The 23,110-nt window shown below is 37.7% G+C and overlaps 1 protein-coding gene across 2 annotated transcripts in view; it reads left to right on the top strand.

The window, feature by feature from the left end:
- The window catches only part of KIF13B (kinesin family member 13B), a 200,012-nt gene that overhangs the window by 147,684 nt on the left and 29,218 nt on the right, over positions 1–23,110 (top strand). For both annotated transcript variants that reach the window (XM_032389219.1, XM_032389218.1), the window contains exons 33-36: positions 2,003–2,155; positions 2,955–3,032; positions 5,216–5,269; positions 17,264–17,375. In XM_032389219.1, coding sequence (XP_032245110.1) covers positions 2,003–2,155; positions 2,955–3,032; positions 5,216–5,269; positions 17,264–17,375 — 397 coding nt within the window. The remainder of the gene's footprint in view (positions 1–2,002; positions 2,156–2,954; positions 3,033–5,215; positions 5,270–17,263; positions 17,376–23,110) is intronic.

Here is a 23,110-nt window from a genome sequence, read left to right as displayed (position 1 = left end):
TGTTTTATGTGTTCTGAATGTTTTCTGGCTGTTTCATATCTTAACTCTATAAATGGTTTGAATGCAGTTGAGAAACAGTGACCGCTGTAGTGAACCCCCTTCCATTTTTCCATTTCTCTCAACTTCCTTCCCCTCCTGTCTCATCCCTTCCTGATTTTAGATTCTTTATCCTCTTTAAAAGTGCTTTTATTCTCTGGGTGATACGATTTTCAAATGGAGGAAATGTTGGGGGGGATCAGCTGAGAGATAAGTGTATAGCCTCGTGTGATTTGGTTACCTCTTAATAATTAGCCACACATCTAAGTCGGCAAGTGTTTTTTTTTTTTTCCACATTATCAAATCTTGATGATAAAGAAAAAGGCACAGCGAGACTTAAAACTTATAATGAAAGGACTGCATTTAGTTTATTTTTTATTTAAAAACAAAATAAAAAGATTCCTTGAGGAGCTAGGTTTATCATGAAAAATCCTTAAAAAGTTCTTTGTGTTTCTTGTTACAATAGCTCTGAGAGCTTGGTGGCAGAAAGAACTGATGATAGGCCAGAGAGCAGGAGATAGTTCCCCTTTCTACCCCAAGACCCAGTCATTCCACCTTTAGGTGCTTACCCAAGAGAAGTGACTGTGTGTGTCCATAGAGATATGTATAAGAACACTCATAGCGGCTTAATCCAAAGTAACCTAAAACTGCAAACAATCCAAACATCCATCAGTGGGTGGATAGATAAGGAGATTGTGGTATATCCATAGTGTGGAATATCACTTAGCTATACAAAGAAATGAAGTTCTTGAATGAATCTCAGAATCATTAGGAACTTAGGTCTCCTGACTCCTGATAAGAGTATTCCTTCTAAGTTCTAATCTTGCCTTTTTTGCCAATTATGTGGCCTTCCTCTTTCCTCATCTATAAAATGAGGATGATTGCTTCTTTTCAGGATTATTAAAAGGCTCAAATGAGTCACTGTAGGAAGTAGAAGTTTTGTGAACGTAAGCCACCTTCCAGATCCTTCCATATTTTATCTGTTCTAAAGCTCATTTAAATTTTTATTTAAAAATAGTTTTGATGTTAGAATGTATCTTATAATTGATATCTTAAAATTAATTGGCAGAGTTTTTTCTTTTCTCCTTAGTGGTATATAAAGTAATGTGTTTTTTTTTTTCTTAAAGTTGATGGCATCTTAAGATGCAGTGGCATATGGCTATATATTTTGTAGTTTTTGACATTATTAGAACAAATTCACAAGTAAATGAAGTATCAGATTTTCTCTGAGAAGAGTAATTTGTTATGAGCTAAGCTAGCTTGACATGATTAAATGCACTAACAACGGCCCTCCCTGACTCGCGAGCATCCCATTTATATGCATGGGCCACCCACATCAGAGGGGCAGGGGTGGGCTCTGTGGGAAAGCACAGTGAGCGAGAATTTACCTAGATACTTTTCTTCTTGGGGGGTGCTACACTGCCTTTGGCCTCTGTAACTCCAGAGTTGAGGATCGAGACCAGTTTTACAAGCTGCCACATGTTGAATGTGTAGTCCGTGGTCGGCTGCTGAGTGAAAGTGTTGAAAGCCCTACTTTTCATTTTTACTGTCCTGTGTCTGCCTCATACTAGTATTGTTTGGACCCCAGCTTCTCATTCCTGTCTCTTGCCTCAATGATGTATTTCTGAAGTATTGTAGTGGTGGTTATATTTCTACCTGTTTCCACCAGATCCTTTCTAACCAGTAACGTTTTCGTTTGCAGTATGAATGTAGCAGAGGACCGTTTTATTGAGAATGTGCTGTTTCAGGGGCACTGTGTTCAACCTTGCAAGTTAATCTAACCATGATTTATACCATGATTTCTGTGGGAAAATGCATTTTGAGTTCCAAAAGCTGGCGTTAATTTTGGAATACATCCCATTTGCTAGTTCAGTGCTCTGTGTGTGTGTATTTGTATAGATCAAGAAGCTTTTATGTTTTCTTCTAGAGAGTACTTAATTTTAATACACAACTTTCTGTTCTCCAGGATGCCCAGGGAGTAGAGGAACGAGAAACATTAGCAAGAATGGCAGCTAATGTTGAAAACACGGCTTCTGCTGACTCAGAGGCTTATATTGAAAAATACCTCAGAAGTGTGCTGGCTGTGGAGAACCTTCTCACTTTAGATCGTCTCCGCCAGGTGAGCCGGCAGGGCTGGTAGCAGCGGTGCTGACCCAGCCTGATTCTCTTCGCCTCTCTGCAATCCGCAGTGTTGGTACATCTAAACTTTGAAGCATCTGTTTAAGTGGAGCATATTAATTTAGATTAAACTTGTCAGTTAAGTCTGTGAATATACAAAAGCTCCACTAGGGAAGTTAGTTTTACCAAGATGCTAAATGCTATCTATCTAGTTGCCTTGAGGTAATGGGAGAAGATATTTCACTCTTGCTGGCTGAAGAATTATTTTAAAAATTCTTTGATAAGGGACAATAGTGTTGCTGAAGAAATATGCAGGAATGTGGCAGAATGGGCCCTTTCCGGGTTAGCTGGACATACCTGCCACAGCCTTAGAGTAGATCTCTAGACGGGGTAATAGAGATGCCAGCAGTAAACCTAATCCTTCGTGGAACCCTAAACCTCATTTTACGTAGCAATATTGAGACTTTTTTTGGTTTTAACCAAAGACTCATATGAAAAATAAAAGTGAATGATCTAATTTTGACGATCTTTCTCCTGGGACTAACTTCTGGCCAGCTTCAAGGCGGCCATCAGTAGATAAAGAAGAGAATGATCTAGGTAACCTCTCCGCTATACAGTTAACTTTGACTATTCCACAGTGATTAGAATTAGGTCATTCCACGGTGTGAAGGAACAGCCATGATTTAAAGAACCAGGAATGTGTATGTAGAGACGGTAGCTCAAAGACTGCTGTATGTGGTATTGCTTTGGCGGTGGGTCTCTGATCTGTATTTTTCCTCTGTACATTTTCTGACTGACAGGAAGTTACAGTGAAGGAACAGTTGACAGGAAAGGGGAAGCTGAGTAGGAGGAGCGTTAGCTCTCCCAACGTGAACAGAGTGAGTACATGGACTCCCGTGTTCTGTGCTCTGCCTGAGCTCTCCTTCCCTGCTCCTCTTTCCTTGGATAACTCTTTTGTATCCTTCAACTCTCACCTCAGATACCATTCCCTTCTCCGAACTGATTTAGGTGCCCCTGTTCTCTACCCGTAGCATCTGTGCACACCTCTGTCCCTGTCCTCACCAGGAGGATAGGGAAAGTGTCCATTTAAGTTAGTCTCTAATGTTTCTCGCTCATTTTTGTATGAGTAGTGCCTAGCTCAGTGACTGGGTGTTCAGTGAGTGAGTGTTGAACTAAAGCAAAAGTAGCCGAGTGCCTCGGACAAGCCATTTGAATTTTCTGGGCCTAACTTAATTACTTTTAAATTGAGAAGTCTGGACTCGGTTTACAAACTTAATTGCTTAAAGGCCATCCAGGGTAGTATAAATGAGTAAAATAAGTTAGGTGTGTTTCATAACAGTGTCTTAAGTTTGTTGTTTTTAAAAACATAGGTATAATTTATGTGCATATTAAGCATACAAATAATTCTTCACAAAAAAATATGATTGTGGCCCTATGATTTATCTCTCCTTTCCTTACTTTTGACAAAGATGTGGATATGAGAAATATTACCTTTGTCTAACTTTACACCAAGAAAAACCACAGTACAAGCATTGTAATGAAGAGCAGCTGACCCTTAGCCTTAGTGTTTGAGAGACGAAAGTGAGAGGTAGGGAGAGTATCAGACGGGAGGGCACACGTGGCCCCTGAGTGACTGAATGACATCACTAATGATTTCAGACTGAAAGATTGGGAACGTTCTCAGATATTAAGAAATAACACTTTCTTTCTTTCTTTTTTTTTAAAGATTTTATTTATTTTTTTGTCAGAGAGAGAGAGAGAGCACAAGCATGGGGAGCGGCAGAGGGAGAGGCAGGCTCTCCACTGAGCAGGGAGCCTGATGTGGGGCTTGATCCCAGGACCCTGGGATCATGACCTGAGCCAAAGGCAGACGCTTAACCAACTGAGCTACCCAGGAGTCCCAAGAAATATCACTTTATTTCAATTTAAAATCTCATTTCTTCAGAAAACATTAAAATGCAGAGATACTTGCAGAGATTTGGTATTTAGAATCTTATGGTTTAGGGATGCCTAGATGGCTCAGTTGGGTAAGCATCTGCCTTCGGCTCAGGTCATGATCCCGGAGTCCTGGGATCGAGTCCCACATAAGGCTCCTTGTTCAGCAGGGAGCCTGCTTCTCCCTCTGCCTGCCACTCCCCCTGCTTGTGTATGTACACGCACCGTCTCTCTCTCTCTCTCTGACAAATAAATAAATAAAATCTTAAAAAAAAAAATCCTGTGGTTTAAGATAAATAGTTTGTGTCTATATGTGTGCTACGAATACCCAGAGAAGGAAGCTGTAAGATCAGGACATGGTGGGGCGCCTGGGTGGCTCAGTCGTTAAGCGTCTGTCTTCGGTTCAGGTCATGATCCCAGGGTCCTGGGATCAAGCCCCCGCATCGGGCTCCCTGCTCCGTGGGAAGCCTGCTTCTCCCTCTCCCATTCCCCCTGCTTGTATTCCCTCTCTCGCTGTGTCTCTCTCTGTCAAATAAATAAATAAAATCTTTAAAAAAAAAAAAAAAAAGATCAGGACATGGTAAAATAATTAGTAACCTGGTATCCTTTAAATAGAGGGGATAAACAGATGAAGTATCCCTTACCCAACCCAGTTGTTGCCTCAGTATAAACTGGGTATCTGATCTTATATAAACCTCCCACCTCAAAGTTCAATTTAGTTACAAAAAAAATTGTGAGGGGCACCTGGGTGGCTCAGTTGTTTAAGCGGCCGACCCTTGATTTCAGCTCAGGTCATGATTTGAGGGTCCTGGGATCGAGCCCTGCATGGTGCTCTGCACTCAGTGCAGAGTCTGCTTGAGGATTCTCTCCCTCTGCCCCTCCCCCTGGCTCACACATGCACGCGCTCTCTCTCTCTCTTTCAAAATAAAGAAATCTTTAAAAAAAATTGTGCCTAATAATGTCTCAAAGTACACACTAGCCTAATTTACAAATGTCTTGACAACATCTCTGCTACCATCTGACTAACATTACGTTGATTTGGTTTTCAAGTTCTTGTATTTCCAGGACCGTAGGTTTCTATACTTTCACACCTAAAGGACTAATCCCCTTTTTATTTCTTCTTCAGTTGTCTGGCAGCCGACAAGATCTTATTCCAACCTACAGTCTAGGCAGCAATAAGGTAGGTGTTTATAAATATTTTTCTGTCAGTCTTAGACCAATTTCCCATTCAACTTTCCTCTTCTCAAATATCACATGTTCGTTTTGCATGCTAGAATTTCTCCTACTCTTCTAGGCTATGTGAAATTTATTGGAAAGTGTTTATAGTTCATTTCTTTTTATCTGCCAGTTAAATTAAGGTTTATTAGACCTTGTTACTCTACTTTTTAAGTGTTAAAAGCCAATTTTATTGCTTGAGTTCATATTTCTGTATAAAATATTCTTCCTGTTTGCATCAAAAAAGGAACTTTAAATCAGATTTTTAATAGGAAAATATTGATATAATGATTGCAAATGTGTGAGGAATAGGAAGATTTTATCTGGAAGTTAGTATTATTTGCTAGAAGAAATTAAAATAAGGGAACAGAACTTCTGTTAGCTGGAATTTATTGTTAATGTAGTGTTCCCCAATTTAGCAGTGGTTTAAGCATAAATTCTTTATCATTTACTTAAAAGGATCATACTCGAAATTGTTGTAACTGGATGTCCTATATCACAGTTTTGTGCCTGACATTTTTTGGAGAGACCTGGTTAGGTGTTGGTACTGTTAACTGGGGCAAAATGCTCTGTGTTGATATCTTAACCCTTGAGGAGGGTAAAAGTGAACAGTGTCTTATAAAATGGCCTGCTATCAGGGATTTGTTTCAAAATAATCTCGGGGGATGATGGGGGTATAGATAAAAGAAGATTGGCTATTTAACGGTAATGGTTATAGCCACATGGGATTTGTTATACTACCCTTTCTACTATTGTTAGTTACTCTCTACTGTTTTTGTATGTTTGAAATTTTCCTTATAAAAATTTAAGAAAAAGAACAATTAGTTGATGAATAATTAGATTTATTCTTAAGATCTAGGTTACTAGGAGTTTACCTCAAATACATAAAAATGTATGTCTGTATATATCCCATTATTTCAGGCAAACTCCTAGTAACCTATATCTTAAAAATGAGCCATATGTGTATATATCAGTGTTTATAGACATATAAATTGCTCTCCAACTCATTAATTTACTGATCACCCTACCATGTCTCTGAAAGTGTGCTAAGTACTACTCCTTCATACTGATCCAACGATAGGTTTGATCCGTTCTTGATGAGCACAGCACAGGTTTCGATTACCAGAACAAAGCAGAGTTTTTGGGAAATTGATTGTGTCATTATTTTTCAGTGTAAATAAATGAAATATTATAAGGAAAATATATTAGAAAAAAACACGACTTTTTGTGGGTTTTTTTGGAACTACATCTAATCCAAATTCTCAATTATATTATAAATTCCTCGAAAGAAGTGGCCAAAATTTTCTATCTACCCCCAATCTCCTTATGTTTAAATAGAGAAAATAATAGTATCACTTGGAAGAAAATTACTGTGCTTCATTTACACCAAATAAATGGAATAAAGGAACATAGGTGCTATACTAGAAATATGATAGAGTAGGAGACCAAAGGAGGGAGTGGACGCTTTTAAAGGCATTATTCACAGACCAGGAGAGGCTGCAGAGAGGTGATAATCCCCCTAAGCCAAAAGACTGATGAGTTCCCTCCAAGGCGGGGAAGGAGTAAAAGCAGCATTGTGAATAGAAGCATGGAGGGATGAACAAGCTTGCTATGTTCATGACACTGCATGCAGTGTGACTAAAGGAGAGGGGTACATGGGGGTAGAACCCAGGGAAAAGGGGCCTGATTGTCGAGGTTCTAACATTATGTACCAAGGAGTAATGGAGGAGGCAGGTAGCCCCTGAAGGACATGTTAAAGTTGAATTGGAAAGTGTTTTTTAACAGTCCACCTAAACTCGACTTGGGTTCCTGGCTGTGGCCCATAAAATCACATTAGAATAATGTATACAGTACAAATATATACAGTTATCAAAGCAAAAGTGTGAAAAAAGATGTAATTCGAGGTTGGAGAGATCAGGTGGGGAGGAGATTCAGCAGTGGGAGGGAGAGGGAGAGCAAATCAGGTATATTAAGGAGATAGACTCTCTGGAACTCCATGGACAGGAAGGTTGGGTGAAGAAGGAGATGAGGGTGACATGTACCCTTCTGGATGACAGAATAGAGAGATGAACTGTAGGAGGGGCAGGTTTGGGGAAGAAAACGATTTAGTTCCATTTTTGACATGAGGTATCTGTGCCAGTTGAAGGATCTGGAAGCCTGGGCTGAAGATAGATTGGGGAGCTGGGGGCATATTTGAAATGGAGTGAGGGATTAGATCTAAAGTCAGAGCTAGTCGGCATAATAATACTCACGGGCATGTGCCGGAGGAGAAGCTGGCTAGAAGACTCAGCAGAGAGTGGCTTGGAAACTGGGCCAGAAAGGACTTTTTAAGCTGTTTGGTTTTTTCCCCAAAGATTTTATTTATTATTTTAGAGAGAGAGCGCATGTGCACATGGGCAGGGGGAGGGGCAGAGGCAGAGAGAGAAGCCCAAGCAGACTCCTCCCTGAGATCATGACCTGAGCCGAAATCAAGAGTCGGATGCTCAACCAACTGGGCCACCCAGGTGCCTGGCTTTTTAAGTTTTAAGAAGGACTCTTTACAGTTTCCTCAGAGACTGTAAGATGAGGACCAAAAGACTGTTTCAGATGTGACAGTAAAGAGTTTCTTGGAGACCTTTCACAGGGCAATTTCTGTGGAGGGTTGGGGACAACTTAGCAGGACATGTCATTTTAAATGAGTAAATGTAACATTACATATTTTTGTTACCTACCAGGACCTTCCCTTTTTTAGTCATCTTGATTTCTTGGAGTACCCTAGTGAAGATGAGGAAAGTCTGATTTTCACCTTCTCAGGTTTTACTGATATCATGGTGCCATCACAGCAACAAGGATATGGATCCCTCCACTCTATTTCAGGGTATATTTTGAGTTGTCATACACTACAAACAAGTTAAATACCCTCTCCCCCCCACCCCCCATTGCAGCAGTTCACAGTCTTCCTCAAAACTTGGCCTTACTTGCCCCTCCCCGACCATATTAGTTCCCAATCCTCTGGAAGTATTGTCAGGGAAAACAGAAGGTGCCAGCCTGCCATTACTAACTTTGCTCCCAATTCAGCTGTGAAGCTATTATTTTTATCTCCTTTTGAACTCCTGGTGTCCATGGGCCCTGAAATGTTACGAGGTGTAGCTGGGCTTTAGCAACATCTCATCACTATGGGCATCCCTTGACTTCTCGTTAGGTTAAATGAATGTCCACATATCATAATTAGAGACCTCTGGCTATTCAGTAAGGAGAAAGGTAGAGGAAACCTGTTCTAAGATTTTTATGGGATGGGCCTGTTTAATGAGTAAGGAAATTCCGGCGATAGAGGATTGTAACTGTAATGCTAGAAAACAAAGTGAAAAGAATATGAAGGAAAGAGTATTTGATTCCAGACTTACTTCAGAAGGGAGTACAGAGTAGCTCCCCCATTTTCAGAGGAGGGCTTCCCTCAATAGTTTTATCATCTAAAGCAGAGCATCTTAAAAGATTTTTAGGAAAAATATATATTCTTAAAATTATATTTTCTTACTAGGGAGAAAAAAACCATTCCCCTGCTCCCTGTGGCCTTTAAATGAAACAAAGAAAAACACTTTCAAATATAGCATTGCCTTGTATTCAAAATGTGTTTTTAATACTACCCATAAAAGAATTCCTCAACTAGGTAGTGCTTAAACTAATTGACCTACAAATTATCAAATTCCTATTAAAAACCCCTTGAGACAGCAGCAGTGCTTATATACATGTGAAATGACATATGTACAAGAGTGTCCATTGAAACGTTGTTTATAATGGTGGAAGATTTGGAAACAAACTAAATGTCCATTGGTTTGGTCTGGTTAAATACACTTATTCTGGGCACATGCCACACCCTCCCCCCCACATACACACAAATAAATAAATGGGATACTATGCAGCTGTAAAAATGATTAGGAACCTTCTAGATACCAATATGGAAAAATTACCAGGATATACTTGATGATTAAAAATGAAGTGCAGAGGGGCGCCCGGGTGGCTTGGTTGGTTGAGCATCCAACACTTGGTTTCAGCTCAGGGCGTGATCGCATGGGTCACGGGACTGAGCCCTGAGTTGGGCTCCCCTCTCAGCAGGGAGTCTGCTTGAAGAGTCTCTCCCTCTGCCCCTCCCCCACCCCCTCTAAAAAATAAATCTTAAAAAAAAAAAAAGTGCAGAGGGGCGCCAGTGTCTGACTTGTTCTCAGCTCAGGTCTTGCTCTCAGGGTCGTGAGTTCAAGCCCTGTGTTGGGCTCCACACTGGGCATGGAGCCTACTTTAAATACATACATACATACATACATACATACATACATACATACATACATAAATAGATAAATAATGAAGTGCAGAATAGTATGCTGCCATTTATATTACAAAAGGAGGTGGACAGGAGAGAAGTATGTGTGACTGTTTATAGATTGCTTACATAAACATAAGAAACCCTAGAAGGATATATAAGAAGCTAATACCATTACTTATCTGCCTGGGGAGAGGGTGGGAATATGTGGGGAACTGAACAGGTGGGGGTAGAGGTAGATTTCTCACTATGCCTTTTTATATTACTTGGTTTTTGGATCATAGGAACCAATTACCTATTTTTTTTTTAATTAGAATTAAAAACATGTATGTATGAAAATCTCAATAGGAGCAGAAAAAAAGCATTTGTCAAAATTCAACACCTTTTCAAAAGAAATATATTAGAATTGAAAAATTTTATTCCCTACTCTTTTAAGTATCTAGAAGTTTTTGTTCCCTTATGTGTAGTGGTTTGAGAAGGTCTCCAGTTGCTTTATCTGTAATAATTTGTACACAAAATCGTAAAGAAAATTGTTTTGAAAAATCTGAGACTTTTTTTTTCTTTTCTTTGGGGGACTTCCTGCATTCTTCAGTTTTCAGAGATCCAAGGACAGGTAATTAATCCATTAGGTTTTCCTAATGAGTGGGATATAAGTACTGTCCTACTACCTAAAACTTGTATCATGCTTGTTTTTACCTTGAGAATAAGAATGAATTTTTAAATGTAGTTTTTATAAGATGACTAAATTCGGCACTGTACTAATTTCTTGGCTCTTATTCTTTTGTAAAAATAACTTTGGTAGTCAGTATATAGGATTCCTTTCACATGCTGCTTTTTCTAAGACTGTAAAAGTATCTGTCAAAAGAGCCCAGGAACTAAGGCATCTTAGTGAATTTAGAAGGCTCTGGAATATGAGGAGTTGCAGTTAATTCATATTAAGCAGATAATACAAATAAATATTTGGGAACTTGCAGGATGTCCTTTTCTCAAGCATGGGACAGGGAAAGAGGAGTAAAATGGCAAAAGTGCTTTGGGCATTCCTTTGACATCACAGAACTCTTCTCAGCAGCACCATCTTGGTTTCTTTGCCTGAAAGTATTTCATGCACAAGAGAGTCAGAAATATAATTTTAATCTAGAGTTGATGATGCATAAAATGCTAGAAAAATGTGTTTTGGAATAATTGAATATTAGTTACATCTACCTTGCAAACTTGTGTGGGCCTATTTCTAGAGATTCTGTGTCCATTAATGTATGTGTCTATCCCTCTGATCTTGATTATGAAAGCAGAATTATAAGCCACAGAATTTGATGTGCTGTCTTCCCCTGTGTAAGATGGGAACATTCAGGTTCGTTGAAACAATGCTCAGAAGCCAGGAGAGGCCGCAGAAGAGATTCACGTCTCCCTTTCTCTCCTAATTTTCAGTTGTATTATGGCCACACTAAAAGCTGTGGGAGGGAGGCAGGGATGGAGTTTGATAGGATTAGGGCTCTTGAGGTGAGAAGAAGTGGTGAACTACTAAAAACAGTCTCCTCGTTTGGCTTATGACACTTGGAATTTGCCCAGCCATATTTTACACACCCTTATGCTCACTACATATTAGAATTGGAATTGCTTTACTGAGCTCCACCAAGATTGAATTGATGGACGAATTAATCTTAAAAAGATAAATTGAATTTGATGAACTACTCCCAACTTCTAAATTCACCTTAGGGCCTAAAAGAAATCATTTTTTCCCCCTCTCAAGTTTTTATTTAAATTCCAGTTAGTTAACATACAATGTAATAATAGTTTCAGGTGTGCCATATAGTGATTCATCACTTACATTCAACACCCAGTGCTCATCACAAGTGCCCTCCTAATCCCCATCACCCTTTTAGCCCATCCCCCGCCATCTCCCCTCTAGCAACCCTCAGTTTGTTTTCTGTGGTTAAGAGTCTGTTTTATGGTTTGCCTCTCTCTTTTTTCCCCCTCTATGTTCATCTGTTTTGTTTCTTAAATTCCACATATGAGTGAAATCATATGGTACTTGTCTTTCTCTGATTTATTTCACTTAGCATAATACTCTCTGGTTCCATCTGTGTCGTTGCAAATGGCAAGATTTCTTTTTTTTTGATGGCTGAGTGATATTCCATTCTGTGTGTGTATACACACACACACACACACACACACCCACACACCCCATATCTTCTTTATACATTCATCAGTTGATGGACATTTCGGCTTTTCCCATAATTTGGCTATTGTTGATAGCTGCTATAAACACTGGGGTACATGTATCCCTTTGAATCAGTATTTAAAAAAGGCATTCTTGATAGGCTTTTCAATTAAAGATATATCCCTAATCTATTGGGACTACACCAAAATACAAAGCTTTTGCACAGTGAAGCAAACCGTCAAAAAAACAGAAAGGCAGCATACCAAATGGGAGAAGATATTTTTTTTTAAATTTTACTTATTTATTTTAGAGATAGAGAATGCAAGCGGGAGGGGAGGGGCAGAGGGAAAGGGAGAGAGAGAATCTTAAGCAGACTCCACACTGAGCACGGAGGCTGATGGGGAGCTTGATCTCATGACCCTGAGATCATGACCTGAGCTGAAACCAAGAGTTGGATGCTTAACCAACTGAGCCACTCAGGTACCCGCAAGTGAGAGAAGATATTTGCAAATCAAATATCCATTAAGGGGTGAATACTCAAAATATATAAAGAACTTATACAACTCAACACCAAAAAAAACCAAATAATCTGATTAAAAACAGGCAAGAGATATGGTGAGCGCTGTGATTTGTGTAAGACTGTTGAATCACAGACCTGTACCTCTGAAACAAATAATACATTATATGTTAAAAAAAGAAGATAGTAGGAAGGGAAAAATGAAGGGGGGGAAATCGGAGGGGGAGACGAACCATGAGAGACTATGGACTCTGAGAAACAAACTGAGGGTTCTAGAGGGGAGGGGTGTGGGGGGATGGGTTAGCCTGGTGATGGGTATTAAAGAGGGCACGTACTGCATGGAGCACTGGGTGTTATACACAAACAATGAATCATGGATCACTACATCTAAAACTAATGATGTAATGTATGGTGATTAACATAACATAATAAAATAAAAAAAAAAGCTTTTCCTCCCCATTTTTGAAAGGAAGTAACCATCTCTAAGCAATTGACTATATGTGTGTGCTCCTCTTATTTTTTTAAATAATACACCCATATATTAAAGATGATGGTGGTTTTAAAATAACGCATCTCTGTATTATTTAATAACAATGTGGGTTGGCAATTTTATTTTTTTATGTCTGAATAATAAACATTCAGAGTGTGAATATGGGGAAAAAATAAATAAAAACAGGCAGAGAACCTGAATAGACAATTTTCCAGAGAAGACATACAAATGGCCAACAGACACATGAAAAGATGCTCAACATCACTAATCATCAGGGGAATGCAAATTAAAACCACAATGAGATAATACTTTACACCTGTCAGAATGGCTAAAATCAAAAAGACAAGAAATATCAAGTGTTGTTGAGGATATGAAGAAAAAGGAACCCTCATGCACTGTTGTGGGAATGGAAATTGGTGTAGTGACTGTGGAAGACAATATGGAGGTGCCTCAGAATCTTAAAAACAGAATTACCATATGATCCAATAATTCTACTACTGGGTATTTACCCAAAGAAGACAAAAACACTAATTCGAAAAGATATATGCACCCCTATGTTTATTACATTATTTACAATAGCCCAGATATGGAAGCAACCCAAGTGGCATCAAGAGATGATAAAGAAGAGGTGGGGTGTGTGTATAACACACACACACACACACAATCACATACATACGATGGAATATTACTCAGCTATAAAAAATAGTGAAATTTTGCCATTGCAACAACATGGATGGACCTAAAGGTTATAATGCTAAGTGAACTAAGTCAGAGAAAGACAGATACCATGTGATTTTACTCATATGTGGAATTTAAGAAACAAACAAAGGAAAAGTGACCAAAAAACCCAGACTCTTAAATACAGAGAACAAACCGGTGATTGCCAGAGGGAAGGAGGGTGGGGGGATGGGTAAAATAGATAAAGAGGATTAAGAGTATACTTAACCTTGATAAGCCCTGAGAAATTTAAAAAATATATATATACATATATGTATATATAATATAATATTGCAGTGATGTTGCTATTTACTGTTAGTGGATATTTCTTCATCATTATAAGGCAATTTTTTAATAGATATAATGAAAACTTAGCAAGCTTTTTATGACCAGTCTACCAAGATGGACTTAGCGGCAGAATTAATCCTCAGCAGATTGTTTGCTTATCCATCTAAAAATTGGCTGTGCATTGAGACCTTTTGCAATGCAAGGAACACTGTCAAGTTAAAAATATTGTTATTTCTAAAACCATTTTAGATGGAATTACACTTTTTAATAAGTTAGTAAGATATTGTGTTTATTATCTTCTGATTGGAGTTTTTGATGCAGTTAAAAGTATCTAAAAGCTTAAATGAATATTCAGTTAACAAAACTGATTTTTGTGCTTTGGCTACAACACCTTCCTGAAAACTGCAATTATTTAGTGTGGCACAGGTAAAGGCTGAAGCCAAATATGAGTCACTTCTTCTTTAGTTGCATTAGAAGCCACCTTTGGACCTGAAATGTTACTGGCACTTCTCTTTCTTTACCTCTTTGTCACTTTCCTGATCAAAAGCAGACCTCTTTTTTTTTTTAATTTTTAAATTTTTTTTTTTTTAATTTGGAAAATCCAAAGTATTTGTGTCTGGGAAGAGCAGTAAAAGAAGACCTGTAGGTGCACAAGGAAGACCAAAGCATGTTCTCAAGTCAGCTGAGAGCCTCCCGTGTTTTCCCTGTTCCATTTTGTCTTTACATACGATGCCAGCTACAAGTAATTGCTATCTCAAATAGGGTTTTATTTCTTGGAATTCAGGCTGTTAGCACAAATAATCCCTAATAAGTACGAAGCTAGTAAGGCTCTAAAACAAAGCCAGAGTTTTCTCTCTTGTATCTGCTCATCTTGGCTGATTCTGAAGTTGGTAGACATGCAGAATGTTAGAAACAAATCACAGATCTATCTTTTCAGATTCCAGGCCTATTTGTATACATATCATAATCTTTTCACTTTGAGAACTGAGCTCATAAGAGAGCAGAAGGGTCCAGTGTTTGGCCAGGTCCTTTTTATTCATTGTCCTGAGTTCCTCTCCCTCTGAAGTACCTTTAACTGGGATGCTTCCTTCCCTCCCCCGCACCCCCAACATTTCAGTAAAGGGAAAATAACTCTGGAACAGCCAGGGATGTAAAATTTATTGGAAAAACACTAATTGCCTTGTCCCTGAGGGGCAGTGTGTGTAGTTAGACACTGAACCACAGGTTTCATTTTTGGCAAGAGAATGGACGTGCACTACAGGAGAAAAAGAGTAAGTGAATGATTTCAGTGAACTATTTCCCCAGAGATCTGTGGGTGTCAGAAGGAAGAGGAGGGAGCGTTGTACCCAGTTTATCATCCAAATTTGTTGTTCCCTCTGAAGCAGAGTCTGTTCTTTCCCAGCTCAATTTGAGACACTCTGTGTCCCTGTCTTTGGTTGGGAACAGTTAGCATGTGGAATTCCTCAAGGTTAAGATGACGGTTAAGGTAGGATGGATGAAGTGAAATGAGTTTCCATTTTTCATCATCTGACAGGGCTAGTGGTCTGGCTAAGGCAGTATGTGTATACTGTGTGCATCCTTTCACATGTTCTCACTTGAGATATTTGCATATATGAGACGGTAAAAGTTACTGCTTCCATTCTGATTGGTTAGTAACACTGTGTGTAGGAGTACCAGCTGGGAAATATTACCCGGGAAGCTAGTGGAGCCCCGAGTGTGCCTTGGGGAAGAGATGACACCTACATTGTCTGTCACTGGACCATTATACACCAAATGGCTGAGGTGCTGACTCCAAATCAGCTACTTAGTTTCCCTAAGGGACAGAGTGCCACTGTGTCAGCTGCCAAACAAGAACGAAAAATCGAAAATAGAAAAATAAATTTATTCTCAAATTAAGTAAGTTGTCTTCAAAACAACCTTGCATGAGCTTAACACTGTAAACAAAGCATGAGGCTTTTCTTCCTCGGAGAAGCACCAGAGTATTGACCTTAGTGTTCAGTTACCTGATTGTGATGTCCCAGAGTACACAAAGCTGCGGCTTCCCAAACAGACAATTAAATTTAAATGCAAAAGACATTAATGAAACATTAAAGTATGTAAATCAGTGTGTGATTCATAGTAACACAAATGCTCCTACAGTGAAGTCTTTCAGAGTTCATGGTTTCCCTAATCATCTCTTCATGCCTGTTTTGTTTCCTGGCTTCCTAATGCTAAGACATCATACCATTTTTTTTTTCTTTTTTTAAATATCAAGTGCTGAGAGGGTTCCTAGGGAAAAGTGGCATTCTCGGAGGTAAACAGGAGCCAGATCACTTAAGGTTTATTGATTTTATGATCAGTACTTAGGTTGCTGCTAAAAGCAGATAGGTTTCCAATATATATCTGAAACCGTAGGGGCCTTTTCACCTCCATCCATCTTGAGGAGCAGTGAAAACTCGCTTTGCGGGCGATTACTAAGGATCCATCTTCAGGAGCAGTGAAAACTCGCTTTGCAGGCGATTACTAAGGAAAACTCAAACGTCGTTAGGGTCACTCATCTGGGGAATACCAGCTTAAACTAATATAAAATACTATTATTTAACTCTGATGAAAAAGAAGTCAGAGTGATTATTAAAGGATCAAAGGGGAACTTAAAGCTTTTAGAAGACTGGCAATCTCATCTCCATTACTAGGTTTTGTACTTGTAACATTTGGTTGGGGTTTATTTCTTTACCAGATGGGACTAATGTTAAGAGTGCATTGATGATATCACCATTTTTGTGGCTCACCACCCATTCTGGATTGGTTAATTAATCCATCACCCAACTGGCGTTGTTCTTGTATAATGCAATGAAATCTCTTCAACGGGAATTTATAAAATAAGTTGAGAGTACAATAAAACTTGTTAATCCAGAGACTTCCATTATTAGGAACTTGTGATTACTTGATTTGTGCTTAACTGGAACTTCTCTTTAATATCTGTGGAAAACAAGAGCCTTGGTAATACACTGTTCTAGAATTTTTACTTTCATGAACTACTGGTATTTGAATGGATAGAAAGATACACCCTGGAGAAGAGAGAAGAGACAGCCCACAGTGTGAGGGTTGTTCCTCAGTTTCAGTTGAGAATCTGAAGCGAGAGAATATTTTGAGGCAGAAGAGCAGAAATAGCCTACGAGGCAGAACGTAAGGAACGATTTCAAAAGGAATGTCTTCATATAGCCATAGTTCATGGGAAGCAACATGATGTATAGAAAAGAATGTTAGGACAGAACTGAGGAGACTTCAGATTGTGAACTGAGGGAATATCCAAATGTGAGGTATTATTAGTATTTGGGAAATTAACACTAGGAAGATGAAAAGTATAAGAAGAAAGGTATTTAAACAGTCAAATCTGCCATGTCTTGTAAAGGGAATAAGGCTTTAGTAATGTATGACAGGTTTTTCTTAAATAATTTTAGGTTTTTCTGTTAACTGATTCAGTTGAATAAAAACTGCTGTTTTTGTCCTTAACAGGGCCGGTGGGAGAGTCAACAGGATGTATCGCAAACTGCAGTTTCCAGAGGAATAGCTCCAGTTGCCCCATCCCTCTCTGACTGTCCCCCAAATAACCATTCTCCTGACCCAGGTAAGTTATATTTTCATTTGTCAATCACTGTCATGAAATTTGAGTGCCTTTCAGAAATAGTTTAAGTCAGGATTTCCTACCATGTAACTATTGACTACTAGTTAATGTCATCTGATTTTTTCCCTTTTTTGTCTTAACATGAACATGTTGAGTTACACTGATTTTTGAATGTTGAATTTATATTGCATCCTTCTGATAAATACCACCTGATCATGATGTGTTATCCTTTATATGTGCTTGAGTCTGTTTGCTAATATTTCGTAAAGGATTTTTGTGTATATGTACTGTGATGAATATCTACTTTCCTTTTTCATAATAATGTGTTAGATTTTGGTATCATGATTATGTTGGCCTCATGAAATGACTTGGGAAATATTTACTTACCATCTTTTTTTCTGGAAGATTTTATATACTTAGTATTGCTTCTTCCTTAAATGTTTGACAGGATTCACCCGTGACACTATCTGGGCCTGGAATTTTCTCTTTGGGAAACTTTTAAATTATGACTTTAATTTCTTTAATACAGGGTTTTTTTAAAACTTTTTATGTTTCCTTATGAGTCAGTTTTCATAAATTATGTTTTTCAGGGAATTTTCTGTTTCATCTAAACTTTAACATTTATTTCAATAAATGTTATAATGTTCCCTATTGCCCTTTTAGTGTTTGTAGGATCCGTTGTGATGTTCCTTCTTTTTATTTATTTATTTTATTTATTTTTTTTAAGGAAAAAAAAGTTTTTTTAAAGATTTTATTTATTTATTTTAAAGAGAGAGAACACAAGCCAGGGAGAAAGGCAGAGGGAGAGGGAGAAGCAGACTCCTCGCTGAGCAGGGAGCCTGACGTGGGACTCCATCCCAGGACCCTGGGATCATGACCTGAGGTCATGATCATGACCACCCAGGCGCCCCTTCTTTTTATTTTTGATAATTTTTGTTTTCTTTCTGGTTTTCTTGACTACTTTTGAGACATGTTTTAGTGTTCTCAGTCTTCTCCCAGGACCAAATCTGGTCTTACTTTCTTTATTGTTTATTTTCTGTTTCATTGATCTCTGTTTCTTTCTGCATTTCACAAATTTTGGAATGTGGTGCTTTCATTTTCATTCTATTCAAAATATTTTCTAATTTCCCTCTGATTTATTCTTTGACCCATGGGTTATTGGAATAGCATGTTAATTCGTTTTCATATGTCTGGGATGGGCGGGGAACTTCTTTTTATTAATTGATTGCTTATTTAATTTCATCATGATCTGAAAGACTCTTTAATATTTCAGTCTTTTGGAATGTTTTTGAGCCTGTGTTCTATGTTGGTAAACATTCTATGCATGCTTGAGAAGAACCTATTCTGTTTGGGGGCATAGTGTTCTGTATATGTCAGTTAGGTCAAGGTGGTTGATAACCTTGTTCAAATCTGTTCTTTAAATATTCTGTTATACTGATTTTTTTTTTTCTATTTGTTCTATCAATCACTGAGACAGAGGACATTAAATCTCCAGATCTGATCATGAAAATTACCTGTTTTTCCCTTTATCAGATCTGTTTTTGCATCATTCTTTTAGGAACTCTCTTAAGTATATATGTATTTAGGATTGTTATTTTTTCCCGATAAAGCGGTATTTCTATCATTATGACTGTCCCTTTGTATTTCTAGAATTCTCTTCCTTTGAAATCTGTCTTACCTGATTAATATAGCCACATCAACTGTCTTTTGCTTATTGTGTGAATGGTGTATCTTTTTCTCAGTCTTTTAAATTTTGGCCTGTATTTGTTCTTTAAATTAAAAGTGATTGTCTTGTAGACAGCATATAGTTAGGTGTAACTTTATTTTTATCTAGCCTGACAATTTCTGTCTTTTAATTGGCATGTTTAGTTCTTTTACATCTAATATTATTATTGTTATGTCTTTGAATTGCTGTTGGTTTCTCTTTGGCCTTTCTATTTTTTTCTCCACTGTAACTTCTTTTTTGCTTTCTTTCGGGTTAATTGAAAAATATTTTTTAGTATTTAATTTTATTTCCATTTCTAGCTTTTTGGTATTTCTGTATTTGTTTATTTATTAAAGTCTTTGCTCAAGGACTGTAGTATGGATTCTTAATTTATCATAGTCTACTTAGAATTAATAATATATCACTTCCCACTGCACAAATATTAGAACCTTGTATAATTCTTTTTGCCTGTTCCCAATCCCCCCTTATTTTGTACTATTTTTGTTATATCTTTTACAGACATTATGAACACTTTTTACAAAGTTACTCTTTTTTGCTTTATTACTATTATTTTTTTAAAGATTTTATTTATTTATTTGACACAGAGAGAAAGAGAGAGATCACAAGCTGGCAGGGGGGGAGGTGGGCAGAGGGAGAGGGAGAAGCAGGCTCCTGGCCGAGCAGGGAGCCTGATGCAGGGCTCGATCCCAGGTCCCTGAGATCATGACCTGACCCGAAGGCAGATGCTTAACCAACTGAGCCACCCAGGTGCCCCACTCTTTTTGCTTTAAAACAGCCACTATCTTTTAAGGAAATTAAGAGACTATAGATAATCTTTTATATTTTTCTTCATATTAATTATTTCTGGCACTAGCCAGTCCTCCCTGAAGTCTTATATTTATCTGATATCATTTTTCTTTATCCCAAAGAATATGCTGTAGTATTAGTTATTGTGCAGTTGTCTTAGAAAAGAGTGCTTTCCCCTTTTGGGATTATCTTTATTTCACTTTTTTTGGAAGGATTTTTCCACTAGCAGCATTTCAAAGATCTTATGTTATCTTTTAGATTCCTTTTATGCTGAGAATCAGTCATCATTTGTGTCTCTTTTCCCTACATGTAATATGTGTCTGTTTACTCTGTTAGTTTGTTTGCTTTCATAGCTTTCTCTATTTTTGTTGGACTATGATATTCTTAGGTATAGTTTTCTTTGCACTTACCTTGCTTGCATTTCATTGATGTTCTTGGATCTGTAAGTTAAGTTTTCAACAAATTTAGGAAATGTTCAGTTATTATTTCATTAAATTATTCCCCCTGGCCATTCCTCTCTTTCTCCTCTTCTGAGAATCAAATTACACACATGTTAGATTGCTTAATATTACCCTACAGGTCACAGAAGCTCTGATTTTAAAAAATTTTTATTTTTCATCTTTTTATCTTATTCTTGTTTCTTCTGGTTGCATAATTTCTCCTCCCATTTTCAACCTTCTGTTAAGCACATCCAGAGAATATTTTATTTCAGTTATTCTTCTTTTCAGTTCTAGAATTTCTACTTGCTGCTGCTTTTAAAGTTTTAATTTCTCTGCTGATATTCTCTACCTGTACATTTGTTAAGATCAGATTCTTCTTTACTTCCTTGGACCTGTGTATAAAAGCTGCTTTAAAGTCTTTATCTGCTAAATCCAGCATCTGGGCCATGTCATGGTTTATTTCTCTTGACTGCTTTTTTCCTTGACGGTGGGTCATAGTTAATGAGTTTTGACCATTGTATTTACCCGTGTAACTTATATCCCAGTCAAGATATACAAGATTTATATGACTCCAGTTACTGTCCACAATCAGCCAATGTTCTGATTTCTATCCTTTCAGATTAGTATTGCCTGTTCTACAATTTCATACAAATGGAATCATACCGTATATACTCTCTTTATGTTTGGCTTCTTTTATTTATCATTTCTGTTTACATCTCCATACCATTGCATCTTTCAGTAATTTATTTTTTATTGTTGAGAAAAACTTCACTTATACAGTTGAGTTTATCATAATTTTTAATTAGTTCTTCTGTTTGTGGACATTTAGTTTGTTTCTAGTTTTTGGTTACTATGAATAAAGTTTGTTCTTATACAAGTCATTTTGTGAACATTTCTCTTGAGTTAGTACCTAGGAGTGAAATTACTGGGTCATAGAGTGCCACCTTGTTTTAAAGTTCTGTAATTTTTTTTTTTTTTTTGAGAGAAAGAGAGCATGCATGTATGCATGCCAGTGGCGGGGCCGGGAGGGGAAGAGGGAGAGAGAGTCTTAAGCTGGGTGTGGAGCCCAACGTGGGGCTCCATCTCACGACCCTGAGATCGTGAGCCAAGATCACAAATTGGAGGCTTAGCCAATTAAGCCACCCAGGTGCCCCAAATTTGTTGTTTTAAAAAAAAATTTGTGGGGTGCCTGGGTGGCTCAGTCAGTTAAGCGTCTGACTCTTGGTTTTGGCTCAGGTCATGATCTTGTGGTCATGGGATCGAGCCTGAGTAGGGCTCTGTGCTTAGTGTGAAGTCTGCTTCAGATTCTCTCTCCCTCTCACTCTTCCTCTCTCTCTCTCACTCTTCCTCTCTCTCTCTCTCTCAAATAAATAAATAAATAAATAAAATCTTTTAAAAAGTTTGTAATAGTGGTGCCTGGGTGGCTCATTTGGTTAAGCGTCTGACTCTCTTGATCTCAGCTCAGGTCTTGATCTCAGGGTTGTGAGTTCCGATCCCAAGTTGGGCTCCACACTGGGCATAGAGCCTACTTAAAAAAAAATAATAATAAAAAAATAAAATTTAATTTAAAAAATTTGTAACTAATGCTTACTTGATTTACATATTTACCACTTTGCTTTGCTCATTGTTGCTTCTTGCATCTCACTTTGTTCTTCTGAGTTTAGTTTCTTTTTTGTGAATTATATTCATCATCAGTGCATTTAGCAGTCGTCTGTTAGTGACAGACCCTTTCTTTTATATGTTTAAGTTTTTATTTTGCTTTCACGTTGGAAGAATTCTTTTACTATGGTATTTATGGTATATATCAAACATACAAGAGTATAAAGAGTAACACAATGTGCCCTCAAGTACCCCCTCCCTTCAGAATGATCAGTTCATCACCAGTCTGATTTATCTCTGCTCCTGCTGCTTCTCTACACCCTCTTATGATTAATTTGAAGCAAATCCCAGATATCATTTCATCTGTATTTGTACATGTATCTCTAAAGCAATACCCCCAAATAATATTTTGCTCTTAAGAAAATTTAAAAATAAGTGCTAGATGTCATCAAACATCTAGTCAGTATTTATATTTCTCCAGTTGGATCAAAAATATTTTTTAGTTATTTTGAGTGAAAATCCAACTATAAGGTTCATATATTGTGATGAGTTGGTATGTGTCTTGAGTTGTTTAATGTATATGTTCCTCTCTATCTATTTCCCCCATGCATTGTATATGTTGAAGAGACTGTCTTTGTATGGTAGACTCTGTATGTTCTTACTTTTGCTGGTTATATCCCCATGAGGTTTTTTAAACATGGTTCTCTGTCTACCATATTTCCTGTGAATTGGTGATTAGCTCCATGGTCTTGAACAGATTCAGGCCAGTTTGAGGGAGGGGTGGGAGGTAGAATAAATGAAAGCGTAGTTTTGTGTGTTTACCTCAGAAGACACATCATGTCTGATGCTCTCTCTTTTTTTTTGATTGTCTCTCTTTATGATATATGCAGCCTTTGATAGATTATTGGCTAGATCTTTATTTAATTAGGGGTCATCCTTAGTGTAGAATTAATTAATTGTATATAGAACTCCTTTTTTTTTTCCCCCAACATTTTGATGATTATGTTCTTCTGGCTCTTTATTCATCTCAAACTTATTTCTGTTTGTTTGTTTTGTTTTTCTCTTTCCTACTTTTGCCTTGTAAATTAATTGACTTTTTTGAACTCAGTTTTAACATATCTCTTGGCATTTAGAGTTATCTCTTTGCTTTATGTTTTTAATGATTGCTCTCATGATTATAAAAATCC

The sequence above is a fragment of the Phoca vitulina genome, unplaced genomic scaffold, assembly GCF_004348235.1.
Source record: "Phoca vitulina isolate PV1807 unplaced genomic scaffold, GSC_HSeal_1.0 scaffold53, whole genome shotgun sequence".
Lineage (NCBI taxonomy): Eukaryota > Metazoa > Chordata > Mammalia > Carnivora > Phocidae > Phoca > Phoca vitulina.
This window is presented reverse-complemented; position numbering and strand designations above follow the sequence as displayed.